General features: G+C 39.6%; 1 protein-coding gene across 2 annotated transcripts; it reads right to left on the reverse strand.

Moving 5' to 3' along the window:
* Positions 1–184: 184 nt before the first annotated feature.
* On the reverse strand, positions 185–22574 carry PPA1 (inorganic pyrophosphatase 1). 2 transcript variants are annotated; one of them, XM_089510418.1, is made up of 12 exons: positions 22447–22574; positions 15543–15607; positions 12940–12984; positions 10432–10485; positions 10023–10142; positions 8734–8820; positions 7449–7575; positions 6496–6623; positions 3756–3841; positions 3450–3519; positions 2493–2532; positions 185–553 (listed from the first exon to the last, which is right to left on the reverse strand). In XM_089510418.1, the coding sequence occupies exons 1-12, from the start codon at positions 22508–22510 to the stop codon at positions 525–527; spliced, it is 915 nt and encodes a 304-aa protein (XP_089366544.1). In that variant the 5' UTR covers positions 22511–22574; the 3' UTR covers positions 185–524. The 2 variants fall into 2 exon arrangements, with proteins under 2 accessions (XP_089366544.1, XP_089366545.1); XM_089510419.1 differs by lacking the exon at positions 12940–12984 and having other exon boundaries at positions 22447–22573.

The following is a 22574-nucleotide window of genomic DNA, read 5'->3' on the forward strand; positions in this document are numbered from 1 at the left end:
TTTAATCTCATCCCCACCATAATGATAATTGTTATTTTTGCTGACTCCAAAAAAAAAAAAAAAAGTAAAAGAAGAGAAGGATTGTGACCAAGATTCTGGCTCTGCTTCTGCCTCCTAATTAGGCTTGTTTCTCTGAATAAAAATATTTGGATTTTAAAGTTAAGAAGACTGACACACTTTAGAATGAGTTGCAGCAAAAAATGTTTCTTTTATCCAGGAAACAACAATTGACTGTCTATACATAATTTCCTTACATAACAGTGAATCCCATATTATACAAGAATATTTGAAGACTGTTAAGCTGGTATTTTACATAAGAACTGCCCAGATTCTGTATGATCTTTATATATTTTGAGCACACATTATTGATAAATCTGTAAAATCTGTTCTGTCATAATAGGCAATTTACTTATTTAAAAAGAGGATTCTTCTGGAAACGGCAGTTCTCAGTTCTCATCTAGTTCTCTGTAAGTGTTTCCTGGTGAACAAGACAGCAGCTACTTCAGCCTCTGCATTCCAGTTCACTACTTCTGGCAGTAGAACCACTTGTCCACTTGGTTTGGAAAAAAAGAACAGAGAGACATTCTTCAATTATTATATATTGCAATAAAGTTCATCACAAAGTGCTGTTTGCTACTGTAAGAATTTAAAGTAACTTAAAAGACACTAGTTACTCATGGCCAATTCCTATTTAATATACTGGTTTTGTTGCTGGAGTGAGTACAGAAGCAGTAAAACAGCAGAGTTAAAGGCTTGGGTCCCTTAAACTTCAAGTGGACAAGAAACAGCTATTTGATAACACAGCTTCTAGAAATTCTCCCTGGCATTATGTCCTGAACTTACCTCAAATCATCTGCACTCCAGCAAGGCATAATGTTAACACTGTATAGGTAATTCCCACCCTGCTTATTAAGAACATGAGAAAACTAACATGGAAAGCATCCCAGAATCACTATGGGCCAAAACGCACTGAAGAAATAATCCAGACTGGGACCACTTTAACTGCCTTGGCTCAGTGCTAGGGAATCCTGGTAACTGTAGTTTATTATGGCACTACAGCTCTCTGACAGAGAAGGCTAAATGTCTCACAAAACTACAGTTCCCAGGATTCCCTAGCACTGGGCCACGGCAGTTAAAGCGGTCTCAAACCGGATTACTTCTGCAGTGTGTTTTGGACCTAAATCATAAATCAGGATTAGCAAGTATTAATACTGGGGCTAATTCCTGTAATTTTAATGGATTTTTATATGAGGGAGATTAGATAGGTACACCAAAAAGCAAGCTGCCTTTGTTATCATTTGTATACAACTATTCAAAATACAATTTCTCAGACTGTTTGAGTGAAAACAACTACGCAATGCAATAGACTGTAGTCCATCAAGATTTATGCCATAAATCCTTTTGAAGTAACACGCTCCTGTGTTCTCTTCCTAACAAAGAGGTTTGTGGCCTCACAAAGGATGTGAGATAAACTGGATCTCAAGGGCAGTAGCTTTTTGTCTTGGAACTGGAATTTAAAGTTTGTTTCCTGGTCTGAATCTCTCAGCACCCGCATGGCCAGGAGGAGGAGGTAGAGAGGAACTGCTGGACCTCATCCCCTTCCCCACCACTACTCCCTTCTCCTTTTGTGTGGTGTCTTTTTAGATTGTAAGCCTGAGGGCAGGGAACCATCTAATTAAAAAGACTGTTTATACAGCGCTGTGTAAATTTACAGCACTTTATAAATAAAGGTTAATAATAATAATAATAATAATAATAATAATAATAAATACCTGCACGAATACCCTTCCATAACATCTGAACTGAAAACAACAACTACAACTTCTTGACCAAATGCAGAACTATGACTTAACATCCTCTATTTCCCCTCTCCTGTATCATTTTTAACACTTTTGCCTGATGAAGGCAAGTTTGCAAGATGTATAATGTGCATCTTTGTTGGGCCAGTAACGGTATCAACGTCTTGTGGCATTTGGAGAACACAATGAAGTACAACTATACATTTTAAACCAGGGGTAGGCAACCTGCGGCCTGCGGGCCGGATGCGGCCTGGCAAGGCCTTGGGACCGGCCCCAGCCCGGTCCTGCCGCCGATTGCAGCCAGAGCCTTTGGCCTATCAGGAGGAGGCAGGCAAGGGGGGCAAGCGGCAGGCAAGGGGGGCAATTGTCTATAGAAGCCTATTAACATTTTTTTTAAAAATCAGCAAATTTTTAGCATGTCCTCCATTTTTAAAAAAGTGTCCTCCATTTGAGATTTTGTCCTACATTTATCCTGGTTTATTTATTTATTTAATTTTTAAAAAATATTTAATTATTTTTTTACTTCGGCCCCTCCGCTTGTCTGAGGGACAGCAATCCAGCCCCCAGCTCAAAAAGGTTGCCTACCCCTGTTTTAAACCATCACCCCAGTTATAAAGCAGGGCGAGAGCTGTCAGCTTCTCATCCTAAGAGAACATGCACTTCTAAAATCCACTCTGAACTGAAGTGTCTTACCTTCAGTTGGTAATGGGTTGGCAGGCCCGCAGGCAGGTGCCTGAAACAGAGAGCATTAAACAAATGATTACCTTTTAACTCAGAAACCTGGGCTGATTCTGATTTACAATAAATATAGAATGTCAATTAAGTTTAGGGTGTTTTTGGAATCTATGCATTTTTCTCCTTTATGAAAGCCCAGGCCACAGCTGCAGAAATTCACATTATAGTGCTTGCTTTTACACAAGGAATACACAGTTAAACAAAGAACAATGTGAGGCCACAGAAAAATGGGTTGTGTATGTTGTCCCTACACACTAAATCAGTACAAAGAGCGGGCAGCATACATTTTCCAAAATGGTTTAGAAAGATTTTGAAAGAACAATATGCTTCTAGCAATTACACATATCTTCTTACAGGAGACTCTCATAAGTTACATAAATTTAAATGATAAAACACAGTTCTGGCTGTCATGTCAATACCATGGCACTAACACACATTAGAGTGGGACCGGGAACAAGAGCCCTTAAAAAGTACATTATTAAGTACAAGGGAGAGAATGTATTTATCAGTAATTCATACTGATAAATATGAAGTTGACTTCTGTGCCCTGCATACGTTTCTCCTCAATTTACATGATTTCTTCATTCTTATAATGTATTCTGCTTATGCTTGGCACAAAGAAGGATAATGAACTATATACAGGACAACTTTTAGGACTGATATAATCTCTGAAACTCCTTTGAGCTCCAAAGATTTGAGTGCACAGCATTTCAACCTTTTGTGCCTCCCACTCTCATGGCCCATACGAATGAGAAGTTTAAAAACACATCAAAATCCTGATTCTGAAAATGCTAAATTCTGCACCCAACACATCTGATGGCCTTTTGCTGTTGAAACACACAATATGCACAGCCCTGCCCATGAGAACAGTGACTCAGTGTTTTCAGGAGCACAGAAAATGCCAAATTTGCTTACCGATGTCACAGTAGATGCAGCAGACGTTTGACTGCAACAGAAGGAGCTGTCTGCCAAAGTTGTGTTTGTGCTGGAAGAGAAAGTTCAGTTATAAAAGTAGCCATTTTCCCTCTAGCCTACCAAATATAAAAATCTTAAGGATTATCCTTATGTGGACACATATAAGATAAGCATGTCTTTGACTTGCTATCAGTACAGATGCTACAGCCATCGTTACACTCAGTATGTGCAAGACTAATATTCCTCTAACTGGAGAAAAGATTCCATTTTTTGAAAGCAGAGGTATTGAAAACAGAGGTAACTTACCAGCAAATCTCTCCTGCATTTGCATTTTTAGTTACTAGTGCCTTCCAGAAATTGTGTGTGCTTTTGATAACATCAATTGCAAAGTCCTAAACATTCAAAAAGAAAAGAAGTTCAATGTCTGTTCTGAACAGCTGTGATGCAATCATGCCATGTATTTAGAAAACATTTTTCTTCTTTATGAAAGCCTAGGCCACAGCTGCAGAAGTTCACATTTTGCCCTTTGCCAGTTTTTCCACTGTGTTGCTAAACTAATCTGCCAATTTATTTTTTTGTGTTTTATGCTATTTTATTTATGTGGAAACCCATCTTCCTTTTAATGTTAAACTGGCATTACAAACATTCTTGCCTGACAGCTGATTTGTAACAAAAGCCTTTTTTGAAGTGAGCAGTGGATGCAAAGGACAGCAGTTCTAGCTCCATCTACTGATCCATTTCCACATAAACTGATACACAGGCTAAGGACTATTTATTTATACACAGATATACCACCTCGTAGGACAGGATGGTAATCCTGTGACTCTCCAGATGCTGATGCGCTGCAGCTCCTAGCATCCCTCACCCATGGCTGTGCTGGATGAGGCAAATGAGAGGTGTAGCCTAGCAATCATCTGGGGAGCTGTTTGATCCCAACGCCTATTTTAGGATCATATGTCATCTCAAACAAGTTAATATTAGAAAGGTCAATAAATTTTCAAAATATTTAAATAAGCATCTGACAATAAGTAAAAGCAGGAGCAGCTAACATTTCAGCTCAAGGGTCCCGAGTTCAAAGCAACCTACAATCCAGTATATACAGTAGCAGCAGCTTTGGCAGAATGTCTCTTTTAAGTACTTTAAAGTGCTACTATTCACATGTGCTTTGATCTACACACAGAAATTACCCCTGAGTTGGACAAAATATTAGAAATCTACTGTTGCACTGGATGAGAAGCTAGTTAAAAGGCTCTTTACCCTACATCTCAGCCTGGAGAAGAGCATGGCTAGGTTGTGTAAAAACAACAGGGTAAATGTGCTTGGGTATATGGAGCAGGATATCTGTGTCTAAGGGGCAATACAGGGCAGCACTCTGTGCTGGCCTGTTGGCAGAGCCACAACACCCTCTTCACACCATGATAGATGGCTATGATGCCCTTTCCAGGGCAGAAAAAGAACCCACCATTTGCACCAGGTTGGGGGCATGGCATGCAGCTGCCACATCCCTAACCCAGCGCTTCTAGGGGTGGCATACAGTCTGTACAGTCTGTCTGTACAGCCCCTGAGAGAAAGATTATGTACATGCCCAGAGGGAAAATATCCAACAGTTGGAATCCCCCCACACTTACATTTGTTTATTCATGCTGTGGTGGTAAGCCAGTTCTTTCCACCTCTAGATACGAGTCTCAATTTCCCCTTGAAACTGCTAGACCCTCAACGCCATTATCCAGAAGAGGACAAGTCATGTTTGAAGTATATCTTTCATATGCATATGGGTTGTCTATCAGCATCCCCATATATCAAAAACAAGGAGTGCCATTATTTACACTTTTTGCATCACCTTACTGGGCTATTGGCAAATCGTAATGACACAACTGCTCTGTGTAAATGAAGCAGCCAACGAGTCAGATTCTCCATTTGACTAGTTGGCTCTCACTTTCCCAACCCTCTTCCACAGATAAAAGAAATAAAAAGAAGATTTCCAACGTCTGATTGTTTCCATTGTGGGTTTTACTTGCCCTTTCAGCCTATGGAATCCAGACTCACATCTATAAACTGCTTCAAAATGTAGTAAATTATCACAAGGATTTAAGTTTTCTGATAATACTGTATGTTATCTAATTAATTTGGCCTTTCGTTTTTTAAGGCAGCCTCTTTTACTGAAATTTTTAAGTGTAACTCTTAAGTTCTGTTTCTTTGCACAGTCATGATAAACAGGTTTACCCACACTGCCATGACCATTGACCAATTCTAAGGGTTACAGGAAGTTTGTAAAAAAAGTCTGTCCTTCTAATGCAAAGTTTGAACAACATGGATCATAGTAGTAAAAATACAAGGAGGGTGTCTGGCCTGACCTACCTGGTAGGAGTGGGGACTGTGTACACTTGGCACAAACTGTTGTTTTGTGCCTTCATGTGGCATCTGACTTATGGAGACCGTAATGTGAACTTATCATGGAGTATTCTGGGGCTGAGAGTGTGTGACTCACCCAAGGCCACCCAGGGGGTTTCCACAGCTGAGCAGGGGATAAGGCCAGAGATCAGGGAGAATTTTTGAAGGCATTTGTCAAGAACAATGTGGGAGAAATACAGGCTGTGGATGAAGTCCCCAATTCCTCAGATGATTCTCACCTTTAGACACTCCAGAATCACACAAAATGCAGTGGTTCCCCATCTGGGTTGGGGGGATGGGGAGCAGTGCTGGTAACAAACCACAATCAAAACCAGAAGTAACACAATGGGTATGTCAGTGCAGCCTGTAGAGGGAACATGGAAGGGCAAAAATTGGCCCCGATCCTCCCTCTACAGCTGGCTACCCCAACCTAGACATTTGGAAGTTAATGTGTCACCAATTTCCACATAAGAAATATGGGGTCCTGGCTGAGTAACTGGTAACACAGAAGTGTGAACTTTCCTACTATGGAAGCAGCAGACACGCTGTTTATGCTTTTAATTGCTTAGAGTATGTCATTCATCTTATTAAAAAAAGAAAAAAGAATAAGCCCTATTAAACACTGAAAAAAATATTAGCAAAGATAGAAACATACCCTGTCTTTAAATTCTCCATCAAATGCAAATTGGTTTTCTGGCTTCCCATCAGGTACTTTGTATCTTCTAAACCAGTCCACTGTAGCTTCCAGGTATCCAGGCTTAATCCTCCTGACATCATCAATATCTTAATTAGAAAGAAAATAAGAAGACACATACATTCAGAACCTAGTCCGAGTTTCTACTGCATGTTACCAATAATTGAATAATTGAACAAATGCAAGCAGAATGCCATGTGGCACCAAGACTCTTGGTGGTAGTGTGCAGAACCTTCAGAAGGTTCACATATTACCATAGATACCCAACTATAAGTCGACCTCATCTATAAGTCCAGGGCAGGTTTTGGGGCCAAAATTATTAATTTTCATATGACTCTTAACTGGTTCTAGTTTTGAATAAAAACTGTATTACGCTGAGACTTGGGCATTGAAGTGAAAGTTGTGGTTACTATATATACTCGGGTATAAGTTGATCTCATGTATAAGTCGAGGGCAGGTTTGGGGGCCAAAATCATGGATTTTTATATGACCTGTGGATAGACTGAGGGTAAAACTCAGGGGCATGTAATAAAGGACTTAAAGGATGAAGCAAAGGAAAGCAATGCCAAAGAACTTGCAAACTTCCAGCAGGTATAACTGTTTATGCTCACCCTAAAGGTTGGATGAATGAGAAAATAGAGGGGTGGGTGGATCAGTGCTTCCAGAACAGATAACACTCTTGCCTTTCACCAGAAGATGATTCCTTTTTCTTTTATTTTTTAAAACAAGCATTAAAGTACAGTACTTACATTGACCTGTGGATAAGTTGAGTCAGTATTCTATTGTTCTTGTTACATGAACAGCCTCTTGTCAGCCCTACTTGGCACTAAATGCACCTTCCCATCCTGGGAATCTTAATAAAAGGGAGATGCAGGACATAAAGACATCTACTTCCTTGCTTCAGTGTTACTTACTGTTAAAATTAGCAGCTTCAGGGTCTTCAACATTAATTGCAATAATCTTCCAGTCTGTTTCACCCTCATCGATTAGTGCCAGTGTGCCCAGAACTTTCACTTGAATTATTTCTCCTCTACTGCATACCTGTTTTGAGTAGATTCACTAATTAATATAAATTAGTTCTAATAATAATACTAGTTCTAATAAGCTAGAGTTGAAGGTAGTACCTCTCATTAGCCTGTTTCTGGACATCATGTTAAGCCAAGTTTGTCAACCCTGATATCCAAACCCAGGACTCCACTTGTCTCTCTATGACAAGCCAGTGAAATAAATGTACAACAAAACAAGGACTACTTCTCTGTCTTGGTAAAAAAAGACAAGGCAGAGTTCAGATGTCACAAAATAAATAAACCATGGATATAAGTTCTGTGATTTCTCCCATCGCTCCCATCTGCAACAGAAATGATTAGCTAGCCTGAACCAACACACTAGCTTGTTGTGATGTCTAGCTGTGGCCACTGTCTGAATAGTCAATAAGATGAGTGAACTACTGTTCTGCCTAAGCCACCAACAATATACAGAAATCAGAACATTTGTGGAAAGACGTTTACCTGTCATATTTTTATCACTATGCAATCTGTATACCATAGGAGCAAATTTCAGACATACAACTATAAAAGCTTATAAAAATGTTTTCATGATCAAGTTACATATTCCACTGCATCAAGCTCTTTCAAGGCCTCACTTGGGTTAACAACTTTAACAAAATATGCAGAATATGACTTCTCTCCCTACCATTTTCCTGACTTAAATACTATGCACTGAGGTTTCAACATAGTACAGTGCACCCACATCATACGTGGGTGCACTATATGCTGGTTTCAGCTTACTCTGAACGCCACACAACGGAACAGGCAATGGTGCACGTGCCCATGGCAAACACTCATGAGCCCATTGTGTTCAATGGGGCTTGAGCATACATGGCATTTGCCTTATGCAGGGTGGTGGTGTCTGGAACGGATCCCTGTGTAAGGCAATGGCACACTGTAGTTAGAAGGGTTGCAGTCCATCTGCTGCATGTAAAGAACAAGTTCCTTACCACTGGTTTTGAGCTCACTGGATGATTAGGATTATATGTTACAAGTCCTAAACACATATGAGCAATTATATGTTTATATAACGGGCAGCTTGGTTGAAAGCTCCAAATCTACAATTCCCTCGCATGCTCACATCAGTACAGTTTTACGGGCTTTGATGGCATATTATAACATACATATTCTACCTCAAAAATTATTTTTCTACCTTGCTTCCAATTTCACAGACATCAATTGGATCATTATCTCCACAACAGCCAGTATTTTCATCTTTATGTGCTGGATCCTCCCAAGTCTAAAAACAAAAGAGCAAGACAACATACTCTTTAGATATTAAATATCTATCTTAACTATATGCATCTTCAAAGCTGCCTTTACTAACAGTCAGACAGCTGGTGGCAGTTCTGATGTCTCTGAACAACAAAAGAATCCAAGGCAATACCATTACTTTGCAGTTTCTAGCTGAATATATGTGCTTCAGGCACAAATGCATTTCTTATACACAAAGTAATTTTTTCTGCATATGAATCCTGTAGGGAAATACTCATCACATTTTGATATTCAGTTTTATTTGATGCATATATTTAAAATGATGTTTATATGAATAAAAGTCCAAGAGACTAGCACATAAGTCCCTTTGTCTCTTACAAAGAAATACGGATGTGTTGATAGTACTTGCCAGCAGGAAGCTACAGTTTAGGACTGCTTTAATAGAAACTGACCTAACTTCCTTCCAGGTCAGAAGCATGATTATTAAAAACCTGGCAAAGAGCATTTTCATATTTAATACAATAGCAGATCCTTGTCTTATGCTGACAATCTCAGTTTATGTGGGAACTTAAGGGCTGCAAGTTTGGAAATGAGTGTAAGTGGAAGAAATCTTCAAAAGACAAGAGGAAAATATAAAAAGCAAAAACAAGTTTGACAGAGTTTTATGGTGATAGGGATTGTGTTAAAAGACATGTTTCAAAGTCTAATAAAAAGAAACAAGAAAAATAATCCCAACACCAACGGATGAGGATTATCCGTCCTCCCAGAAAAAAATCAATGACACCAGAAAACAGTCACAGAAAAAAGAGTCCAATAAATCTCAGACAGAACAATACTGCAGTCTAAATATCTGTGCTACAATCAAAGCTTCCAGACAAGCTTTTCCTCTCCTCTGAAAGGAGCTAAATTAGCATTCCAGAATGCCATGTTCCTTAAATTTTAGTCAACATTTATATAGTGCTTACTTTAACCTGCACTAACTTTAGGAGGGTTCCATATAATTTTAAGACAACCCTATTATTATGCAAGTTGTGGTTTATGAAACCACTGTTTCAGCTGTATAACAAACAGCTAGCTTGTTTATAGCACATACAACACTCTAATTTTTCTCCTGTGATTTTGTTAACTGTTGTCCATGCAGTAGTAACAAATTTTCCTTCATTACTGTTGCTGACTGTTGTTTCTAGGTTCTGTAAGAAACAAAAAGGACACAACATATTAAAATACCTGTGGAATGGCACCGTAATTCCAGATATATCCCTTGTGGGGAAATACATTAGCAACATAACGTAGTTTTCCCTTCTTCACATCTTGTTTAATTGGATTTAGAGGATCTTTGGTTGCAATCTAAAAACAGAATTCATTTAGCTTAGTATTCAAGAAACAATTAAAAAAAATAAAACAATCCTAAAATATTGTGCTTAGAGGTGCTTCAATTCCTATTTCCACAGAAAAAAATTAATCCAGATTTTACTTTCTCTCAAGTGTGCATGGAATTACAGCTTCATAGCATTGCCATTTTCCATACTACTAACCTGACAGCCCAGCTCAAAAGTGACAAATTGATTTTGACAAAGTTGAAGTTGAGACAGGCAAACCTTAAACTACAGCTTTTCATCCACATCCAAGAAATTACCTCCATCTTAGCATTGGTCCATCGAGGTATTTCCACCACCATGTTGAAAATATGCTGAAAAGAATAAGAAACCAGAAAGGTATATACTGAATTCTATAGACCATAGCACTGTAAAAATAGAGCTGAATCTCTATGTAACTTACGCAGTTTACAATTTTTTTAGCTTGCCAGACATTGGTTATCCCTTGCTAACTATTCAAGTAATAGACCTTACAGCAGAGGAAGTAGCAGAGCACTTTGTATCCTAGTTAAGTTTCTTCTAGCAAGAACAGTATGGAATGGAGAGAATACTTTCATGAGGATATCTACTGGGGCAGAACAAGGATGATTATCATTTTGATAAGAATACAACAGATGGCCCTCTCAACCTTTAACAGAACCAGTTTGACTTTGGGAAAATCTGAAAATTAACACAAAGGCAACTCACCTGTGGAAATTCAAAACTGTAAATATTAATACAGTTAAAAGCATATAATAAAAAGCAAGACTTAAAGGTTGAAGAAGCTATCAGAGTATATTTGCTCAGAACATTGGAAAATTACTTCCTAAATTATATCTTCTAGGACTCCCCAGCCAACATGGCCACTGGAAGATTCTTGGAGTTTTAATCCCAAAAAGGAACTCTTCTAAGCTCTGGTTTTGCTTTCAGCAACAGGCAAAGATTTTATGTTTTACAGTGTTTTTTGTTTTTATATCTGCATTCTCTTAGCAACAAATATGGATACACTTTCACCCTAATGTTAGAGACCCATCAATACAGCACAGTCCAGGAAGAGTAATTACAAGACAAAGTTCACCAGATGAATCCCTTCTGTTTGCTGATCTCTCTGTCCTCGCCTGTCCCTGTCCTGCCCTGCTTCTTCTGTCCTGACTGATCTCAGCTATCAGCCTGGCCTGTGAACTCTAGATCACAGGGGTTTCTCCTAGTTCCCCAGCATAATTACAGACTAAGGCTGCAATCATATAAAAGTAACTTGAGAGTAAGTCCCAATGAACTCAGTGATACTTGCTTCTAAATCAATAGCCACAGACTGGACTTCTCTTGCTAGAACAGCCAACTACCATATTGCCCTATTGCATTCCATCCCTACACATTCCAATTATGAATATATACTGCACTCACAAGAAAGGACACTATACATATGAAGAGCATTTCATGCAAAAATAACCAACTGCTTAGCATGAAGTAGCAAAGATACTTTTGCCACTACAATTAAATATATTTCAAAAGCTAGACTTCTGATGGGATATTTGAGCCCCGCAAGCAAGCCTTACATTACAATCACATGGCTATCTATTCCCAAATATGTCCCAATGAGTTTGAGGAATCTTAGTACCAAGTAAGAGGGTAAAGGATTAGTTGGAATCACCAAATACTATTCACATATTTATCATCTCCTCACTCAGATATCTAGCTAGTCTAGAAAGTTAGCTCTGCATGTTCTAGATGTATTAAGAGTTTCCTGATATAGTGCAGCCACATTTCATCAGGCTGCAGAAAAGAAGGCAGAGAAGAAAAAAATATCTATTCCACTGCCTCTAAAAACATATCACCTAGAATCAAGCTTTTTCTCTACAATCACTTTGTAGCAGCCATTTCATCAGGCTACCTGAACTATTCTCATCTCAGCTGGAATGGCTTTCCAAGGAGCACTACAACTTTAACATTGGTGCCTAGCATTGCTTTTTTTCTTCTTCCTTCCCCAATACACTTTCTTTTTAGACTGTAAGCCTGAAGGACAGACCTGCTTTCTTATTTGTAAATTATTCTGGAAGGCTTTTATTAGCTGAAGAGTATAATAATGGTGTTCTAGATCTCAACTAGGTTCAGTTTGAGGGGAAATCTTCCTTCAGAGTTGCATGTTTTTTTTTTTAAAGAAACATACAAATATCCCTGCAAGTGTTAGGCTTGCTTCAAATGAGCTTTTATATCATTCCAGTCACCTGCATTTCTTGGAATCAGCTTGTGGATTTTTTTAATATCACAATATACTTGTGACAGAACTAAACAACTCCTTATGTTTAAACTGGATGACAAAAGCATTTTAGAGTACTACTAACATATAAAGTGGATACTGCATTTTGAGAAAAAACGCATGACTTCTTGCTGATAATAAACTTTTATGTTATTATATTAATAATCTTCTTTTATTGTTTTCATTTTGTCTATGTCTCAGCATCAGAAAGCTTCTGTCCTAATGAATATACAAAACAAATTCATTCAAAAACATAAATTAGTCTGACACATTTAGGGCGAGTATAAAAAGGCACACAGAAGCCATGTACGTTTAGAATACAATGAGGGCAGAAGCCCAGTCCTGATAAATTTAGAACATCTCCGATCCCAGACTGCGAGATACTTTATAATCCTCTCAAGATCTTAAAAATACCAGGATTAGGAACAAGAGCTAGAAACAAGACTTGGTAATGTAACCTTTTGCCCTAAACTGGGCAATGCCAGGAGAAAAGCTGGGTAATTAATAAATGAAATAAACTGGACTCCCTAACTGTGCTGCCACTGAAGTTGCGGTGAAACCATGATGGGAGGCATCCCTGCAATAAAAACAAAGAAAAGTGAAGTCTAACAATCTGCATTGCATCAGTAAATTTCCAGGATAATGAAATGTTTGCACCTGCCTATTAGAATAAGCAAGCAGCATATCCCCTCCAAATAAGAAGGGTCTTTCTCATATAAACACTGGACTTCGTGATTATTCCCATGACTCTGAACTCTACATGCAGATGAAGCTCCTACCTCTGCTGTGTTTTTAGTCCTGTAGGCTCTACTTCCATTGTTTTTAGCTTAAACTAAAGCTATACTTGGGCACTTAATAATAATTGGTTAACATAGTAACTAGAAGATACTATTGATCAAAAGATACCATTTCCAGAATCCAATTTCATTGAGTTCAAAAGAAATGACATTCCACTTTTGATAAGCTGCTGTACCCCTCAAAAGCATTTTGTGGTACTACAGTGTTGATCTGTGCATGTGTGAAGTTAACTGCAGTTCTACATGTCATCTCTGCTTTCATTTTTTTATTACTGGGTTGTATCAACTCCCTTTGGGCTACCCTTTCAATAGTAACTTTAAATCCCTCATTTTTTGTTATGTTGGAGTCTTAATAAATATCCACACGGACTAATTAATAAAAAAATAACAAAACTTATCATGCCTCGAAAAGAACATTATTGACCTCTTCTTTCTGAACACACTGGACTCCCCAAAACAACATAACATTATTTTATCTAACTTCCTAAAAATTAAGATATGAAGATTCACAACCACAACCTATTTGCTGAACTCACACTAATGCTAGAACAAGAGCTAAATAATAGTATTGTCCCACTTCAAATGCAATGTGCCCAGTCCAATGAACCATGGCTTATTTTCAGGAGTGCAAAACCTATGCAGTGAAGCTTCAGGCATCCCAACAAGAGTGCCATAATTCCATCCGCAAGTTCATACAGATACTTCCTCCTCCAGTATTAGTAACAATTTGTATCAGAATCATTTGATGGGTATTAGAGAGAAGGTCTTCTATTTTTTTCTCAGCAAAGAAATACAGTTGGGATGCACATGTGTGGTCCCCAACCTCCAAATCTGTATCACATGCTCCCTGGTTTAATAGGTCAAGAGCACATCTTTGGTCCAAGCCGAGCCCTGCTTTAATATTCTGCTCTGATAGAATGTAATACACCAGTCTCACCATTACATTTTGACAAAATGGAAAACTGTCAGATATCTGGGTAAGACAGAGAGACAAAAGAATAATGAATGAGTGGGGATATGGTTTACTGGACTGAAATTATAACATTTGAAGCACACCATTGTGTTACCAGAAATAAAAAAAATCATTGCGTACAAACAAGTTGTACAAAAAAAATGTTAAATACTGGTTTTGAAATAGTCATTTCCAAGCCTGGAATGGAAGACAAAACACATTTAGGCCAAGACTACTAGTGGAACCAAATACAACTTTTAAAGTTGCCAGTTTAAACAATACGACGTGAAATGCATTGAACCTACTCCTCCATTTTCCCCTCAAGAGCCCCAACATACTATGAAGATGAAATACTTCCATATTTTCCCAGTGGAAGTCAGAGCTTGCTGAAAGGAAGGCAGGCAGTTCTCTAGTAAAAAGAGCAAATGTAGAACTACCTATGGCCAGAAAATTATAAAGGATTTTTCTCCTCCATCCTACTTAAAAAATACAGTTGCCCCTCCTAACTTGCAGATCTGTGATCCACAACCTTGAAAATCCACAGAGGGGCAACCTCTGCTATTTTTAATGGGGTGTACACCCAGCACATGCACCCAGTACATGCACACAGGCATTGGCCCCATTCATGCCTATGGGGCTTGAATATGCGTGAGCCTCCATTTTTGCAGATCCCCACAAAAATAAAGGGTCAACTGTAGTTCATTTGCATGAGCACACTATATTTAAGCTATCCCTACCATGAAGTCATTTTTTTTTACTTATGTGACATTGTTTGATGGTGCAATAATAGTTACTTTGATTAAGCACCATCATAAGTTAGGTTGAAGTTGTTAAAAGATACACACAAAAATCATTTCCTGTTTAGCATAAAGTACAGGTGGTCCTTAGTATCCGTGGGGGTTGTGTTCCCAGACCCACCTACCCCGCAGATGACAAAAAACATAGGACCTCATCCTGTGGCTTTTAATGGCAGCACACCATGGCCACGTACATTAGGGCCAATGAGGTTTGCCATCCATGCATACTCATCCACGGATGGCAAGCCCGCAGTTGGAGCAGGCAGGCTGTACAGTCAGCCTTCCATATCCACTGATTCCTTATCCACAAATTCAAGCATTCATGGGTTGAGAACATTTTTAAAATTGTACAAATTCCAAAAGGCAAACCTTGATTTTGTCATTTTATATAAGGAACCTCATTTTACTATGCTATTGTATTTAATGGAATTTGAGCATCCACAGGTTTTGCTATCCACAGGTGGTCCCAGAACAAAACTCGAAGGGCCCACTGTAACCACGTATCTAGTAGCTAAACTGTTTCTATAATCTGTAAACAATGGGTTGGGGGGATCAAAGCAAAATAGTTCAGTATAACAACATGGATTACCTTGCCAGCATCTCCATATACTGGAATGTCATGGAATGGAGAAATGTATTCACCTTTGTCATTTTCTGGAAAAGAAAGAAAATGTTAAAAGCAAACTGAGAGGCAACAAGAGCTGCAGGAGGAAAGCAAGAGGGTAAAAATGCTTGCATGATACTCGATTTTGCCCAAAGAATTTGAATGTCTAAGAAAGATAAATCAATATGATCTCAATACAAAGTAGGTTTTGTCCCAATGAAATCACTGTACCCATCAGCAGAAATATTTCAGATTGTATGTAGAAACAATGGGATGTATGTAAGTGTTGACTTGCCATTCAGCAATTGATTCAATGGGTTTACTGCAGTTGGGACTAGCAATTTGATGAAGCTCCTTCTTGTCCTAGCTTTTCTGAGCACTGACATACCCAAACAGAGTTTGACATGCTACTGTCAAAGCTCTGAGCATCATTAGTGGTTTCTGTACCAGGTGTGATAGCTGTCCAGTACAAAAGGTCTCTAGCACTCCCAACCAAGGGGTTTAATGGTTCTCATAGCCAACTATTGTGCTAAAGAAGCCAGCCAGTGTCCAAAGTCAAACTCCTACAGGCCAGTAACACCTCTACCTTCACCTTTAGAAGTTACCGTAAACTTTCTACAGCCAGCCAGCCCACACACAGGGCAAGCTGAACCTGGCTGTTACTTCTCTTATGTCTCTACTTCCATCATTTCAATTTTGCAAAGTACCTCAACAGAGTTCTGCTTCAACAAGAAGCTGTAAAATCTTCTTCAAAATTTAAATCTTTGAGTTAGGCTCAGACACAGACTGGTCAAGTATCTAGCCCCCAGGCTATGCTCATATGTGTCGTTACATAATAACTGCTTTACATTATTTCTCCAAGGATTAACCAAGTGTTTTCCTATGTGGCCAACATAGTCTGGATAATATGGGCAGCACAATGTGTTAAATACATTAACACTCACAGAACATTATTTCTAACCCTCCTCCCCCAACATATAGCATCACTTATTCACACCAATATCTCATATGTATTCATGTTTTTGTGTATACAACAACCAGATGAGTGGGGCCACTTTTATCCATCTTTCCAACCAATGAGGCTGCTTACCTATCTACTTCTCAACAGGTTGAAGGCTAGGAAAAGACTCACACCAATGCCCCCACTGACCTAGCCACATGTTACAGCTTCATGAAATTATTGTCATGGAGAAAGTAGTTTCTATATGTCTTGGTACACACATATGAAGAAAGTTCCATGTTTAGAGCTAAAAAGTCAGAAGTAGAAAATATGTTCAACAAGCAGCATAGAATGGTATTGGCAATAGGGGTGGGAAAGACCTTTGCCTGAGACACTGAATGGTACCTGCCAGCTGTTGGAAAAGGCTAACCTGGATGGACCAATGATCTAACCCAGCACACAACAGCTACAGCTATTTTCCTATAACCTCATACTGATATAAAACATGTTGGCTCCTTGCCATGTATATGACCCCTCAAAGTAGCGAGAATTTAGCAATGCACTCCTCTAGTTTTACTCATGTGGCATAAAATGATTTAACTCTTAATTGTGTCAGTTTCATTGCTCTGAAGAGTGTTTACTGCAATAGGCATTGTAATAGCAGTCTGCCTTGTAAGAAAACAGAAACTAAATGTCTTCTAAAAACCTTTTATTTGCAACCTCTCAATTTTAGGAATCTGACCTTAACCACTCCCAACAGCAGGTTGCACAGCTTTATCCTACCTTGCTTTTTTAATGGTTAGCAACAAGTGCTGTCCTCTGCTCTAACTCAGTAGCATGTTGAGTACCTTCCAACCTGGGAATCTTGCCTTCTGGCACTATCACTTGCTTCATTTTGAACTTGCGCATCATAGGGTTTTCACAGTAAAAGACTTTCAAAAGGGGCTTACCAGTGCTTCTTTCTGCACAGTACTAACAAGTGTTAGTTATGGTACCACTGCTGTTGTCTCTGAGAGATCCTTTGGCAGTGTCAGCTCCCCTCCCCACTACTACTGCTGCTGTCCAGTAGCTGGCACAAAATTTAGTCTGGCTCTTCGACAAAAGCCTGTCTAACATGGGAGACTACTAGCAGCCTGTTACCATCAGCATAGTAGCATGCTCTTGCCTCATAAAAGCACACAATCCCACCACCATGGAAAGGTAGTTGGCATGGTCAGAGATGAAAGGCAAGTCCAAAAATGCACAACTGATATTATAGGAACATGAGACATGAGAAGCATGAATCAAGGAAAGCAAGACATAGTAAAACAACAAACGGAATATATAGTTTCTATGTATGATTGTGAAAGCTGGACAGTGGAAAAAAAATCAGCTCATTTGAAATGTGGTGCTGGAGGCGAGCTCTATGGATACCATGGATTGCTAAAAAGACAAATAAATGGGTTCTGGCACAAATAAGGCCTGAACTATCCCTAAAAGCCAAGATGAGTAAACAAAGGCCTGTTACAGATGGGCCTAAAAGTGCGCGCTCCGCGCGTACTAGGGTTAAAAAAGGGTGTCCTTTCCAGACGCCCCCAACCCTAGCATGCGTGGAGCATGCACAAAATGGCGGCGGCTGTTCCACACGGTCGCCACCATTACGACGTCACAACCGCGCCACCTCCAAATGAGCAGTAGCAGGAATAGATAAAGTCTTACACAATGCAAGCTATATTTACATTATGTTCATATTCACTTAAAGCTAATTTCCCTTTTAACTTTCTAGTTTAACTTCATTACTACTTTACAATGCTGACCTTTAAAAAAACAAGCAATGGCATTAACTTTCCTCCCCCTCAGATCAGAGGACTACATAGCCTGGAGTTGGTTTGAAAGGATATTTTTGCTGCTTCTAACATGTACAACATGTACAAGCAACAGTACCCGAGATCTGCAGGATGAATCCCCTCATCCCAGTATCTGCATAAATTGTTCCCATCCTGTCTCTTAAGATGCTTGGTGCCCTTGCTTGACATTGCAATAGCTTAAGATGAGGGTGGCACTCTCTCATCCCAGTTGCTCAGTTTACGAAGCAGCAATAAGCGCAGCATTAAGGCGTGTCAGTTAAGCAAACTTTGGATGGCATATTCTTCTTACCACACTTTTCCCTCCACAGTGTAAACTGAAACTGTTTTGGGGTGGAGCAATGCCGGGAAGAAAAGAAAATCGCCTTAAAGGATTATAAGGAAGGAGGCTTTGGTTTTATAGCCACCTTCACTGTCCCTATCCGTTAGCCTGTTCAGACTTTAAACCCAATAGCTGTTTGTTGAATGGGGGAAGGGTTAGGTGAAGACAGCTCACCAGGGGCTCACCTGCCAACTAGCAGAGCACCAAACATTATTCCCCTTCTAACTTCTGGAGCCTCAATGTAGTATTTGCCTTCCCTCTCTCTTTTTTAATTATGCTATCTAACAAGAAACACAGAGCCAACATTATAATCATACATACCAAAAGACACTCAAACAGTGCACCTACTCCAACCACCTTGAATCACTGCCAGATTCAATAAAGCCAAACAACTTCCACATACCCCCACCAGCCTCCACCTCCTCTTAGCTCTTCTTTCAGAATTATTATCCTCAAGTCAGTCAATGAAGGATTTTTGTTTGAATGAGATGTGTCAGGGCTTCTGAAAGCCACAAGCATTTTGATACAGAATCTGAAGCTGAGTCCCAGGTGTTTAGTGCCTCATCAAAAAACAGAAGCTCAGCTACTTTTGTAACACAACAGGTTCTGCAGAATTTTTTGAACTTTATTATGGTATAAAAGTCACCCTAAGGAATATTTGATTAAGATTCAGAGACCATGTCTGCTCTGCTCATCCCAGGTTTGAGGCAGCCATCCTTAAACTCTCATACAGTACATGGGGTGATATGGCTTCGATTCCCCTTCTTAGGTTCTATTTAAGTTTGTGGGTTATCTTCCCACACCAAGATCAATTAAAATTTAAGAAGTATATGGCCCCTTCACTGTTCATAAACCTCTTTTGGTGAGGTGAAACACTTTTCCTTCTTGAGCACAGCTCCAGAGAATGTTCCAAGTTGCAAAAGGGATTAACATCCCAAACAGTTCAAACAGGGTGGTGGGTTGGGACATTATTGGTGACGCAACCCATTTCTTTCCTACTCTGTCACACACTAGGTTAAAGGGAATAGGAGGGTTTGGTGGAAGTAGTACTGCCATTGGTTTTCAAATTCCAAGTCCATTTTCTTGGAAAGAAATAGTAATGACTTGTGTACATCCTTTCAACAACCACTTGGGTATAAAAGGAAGCAGTGTCATTCTTATCCTTTGTTTTGGTACACTCCATGTAAAATCAACCCTACCTTTCATTCAGAGAGGTACCCCGCCCTCCATTTGACATTTCTGTATCAGATAAAAGACTGTGCACTCCAAACATTTCACTGCCTTTGCTGCAGTGCTGTGAGGGAGGCCAAAACTGTTTCTACTACTGATTTGTGTGTGTGACTGAAAATGTGAAAGAGAAAGTGGCTTGGTTGACCCCACCCTACCTGGCTCCATCCGACACAGAGGCCAACTCTGAATCATGGTTTCTGGCTCCAAACCCTTCTGAGCACATACTTACTTGGGAGTAGGCATGGCTAAGATGACTGCCACGACACTAAAGCAGCTCTAATGCCAGGAATAACAAACATTTATCACGATCATTAGCTGTTTATCGCCTTTTAGGGCTGAGCTCTGTCATTAAACTCCCAATCTAACAAGGGAGTTTAGTTGTTGCTGTGTGCCTTCAAGCCTTATGGCGACCCCAAGGCAACTCTATTATAAGGTTGTAGAGAGATCTTGTAGCACCTTTGAGACTAACTGAAAGGAAGAAATTGGCAGCATGAGCTTTCATAGACTTAAGTCTAATTCCTCAGATGGATTTGGTGGAGTGGAATTGATGGAGTGGCACCTGAGAAAGTAGACTTAATCTATGAAAGCGCATGCTGCCAACTTCTTTCTTTCAGTTGGTCTCAAAGGCACTACAAGATCTCTCTACAGACTGATTCTACGGACTAACACAGCTCTATCTTGTAATTCTATTATAAGGTTTTCTTGGAAAGATTTGTTCAGAAGGCCTTCCCTTGAGGCTGAGAGCATGTGACTTGCCAAAGGTCACCCATTATTATATTATTAGTACAGTAACCTGGCTTTAAAACTTTTTGTAAACGTTTTTAATTTGTTGATCTGGAAAGCTGCCTTGGGCCCTGTCCTGGGAGAAAGGACAGGCTGTTGTTAGTCAACTCCAACTCATGGCGACCCTGTGGGTGAGACACCTCCTCCATTGCTCTGCTTAGGTCCTGCAAATTCAAGCCCATGGCCTCCTTGATTGACTCCATCCATCTGGCATGTGGTCTTCAACTCTTTCTACTAACCTCTACCCTTCCTTGCATCATTGCCTTTTCTAATGAGACATGCCTTTGTGGCTGAAGTACACCAGCCTCGGTTTGATCATCTTGGCTTCCAGGGAGATTTCTGGCTTGATCTTCTCAAGGACCCATTTGTTTTGTGTTTTTTGACTGTCCACAGCACTTTTCTTCAGCTCAAATGAGCTTATTTTCTTCTTATCCACTTTCTTGACTGTACAGTTCTCACATCTGTACATGGTGACAAGGAAAACTATGACTTGGACTATTTATTCATTTTACTCCTATCTCATCTTTCTCCCTGAAAGAGACGCAAGGCGGCTCACAAATAAATACTATTCTAGAAACACATTACAATAACAAAATTTAAAATATCATCTAAAACCAATATAACATTACAGACTCTGAAACCAAAATACTCACCCTATATAACAAATTCTGACTTTAGTGCTCAGACATAAATAAAGTATTCTTATTCTTATTATGAGAGCCAGAATGGTGCAGTGGTTTGAGCATTGGACAATGGCTCTGGAGACCAGGGTTTCAATCCTGGCTCAGTCATATAAACCCATTGGATGACCTTAGGCAAGTCACATTCTCTCAGCCTCCAAGGATAGCAACGGCAAAAGAAAAAATTCTGAAGCAGGGAGATTCATTGTGTCTTAACCACAAAGGAGGGCAATGCACCATAAAATGTAGGACATGGAAGACATGGTTGAATAAATGCTAAACACACTGATATAAATGTAAATCCGTGCTTCTTATTCATTCTCAAAATGGAGGCCATGCTGGAATTCCTCCTGGACAGAAGGCTGGAATGGAGGACATGTCCTGGAAAAGGAGGACCACCTCTGGTCACCCTGGTAACCTCATGCTTCTTAGTCATTCATAAAATGGAGGACATTTTGCAATTTCTCCAGGAGAGGAGGTTGAAATGGAGGACATGTCCTAGAAAAGGAGGACATCTGGTCACCCTGGTAAACTCATGCTTCTTAGTTATCATTCTCAAAATGGAGGACATTTTATAATTCCTCCTGGACAGAAGGCTGAAATGGAGGACAGGTCCTTGAAAAGGAAGAGGACCTCAGAGGTCACCCTGCCTCTGAAGGAAAATTGCCAATAAAACGACTTGAAGGCACTCAATAACAATTACTAGTATTATTGCTAACCCTATTATTATTATTATTGCTAGCAAAAAATTATTATTATTATTGCTAGCAGAAATATTATTATTATTATTATTGCTAGCCCAAATTATTGCTATTATTAGTAGCCCAAATTATTATTATTGTTGCTAGCACAAACTATTGGTATATTATTATTGCTAGCAGAAATATTATTATTATTATTATTATTATTATTATTATTATTATTATTATTATTGCTAAATGGTGCCAGGGAGGCTGGCCTCAATGACCATTCCTGCGAGTGGAAGGCGCCCCAGAGAGCGACCCTTGTGAAGAGGGAGAGGCAGACACGCGTCACTCTCACCCACGTAACCCATTCACACGTGCAGCAACCACTCCACCCACAGACTCACTGAAGAAGAGCCTGTAGTCGAGACTGTTGGGGCAGCCACGTTCCTCCACGCTGTAGCTGGCCATGGCAGCTCCCTTGTTCCTCCCCAACCGGCTTCCAGGGCAGAGAATGGAGCACTCAACCCTCCCT

Source organism: Sceloporus occidentalis, unplaced genomic scaffold, assembly GCF_023333645.1.
Source record: "Sceloporus occidentalis isolate IW3139 unplaced genomic scaffold, rSceOcc1.0.p SCAF_2, whole genome shotgun sequence".
Taxonomy (NCBI): domain Eukaryota; kingdom Metazoa; phylum Chordata; class Lepidosauria; order Squamata; family Phrynosomatidae; genus Sceloporus; species Sceloporus occidentalis.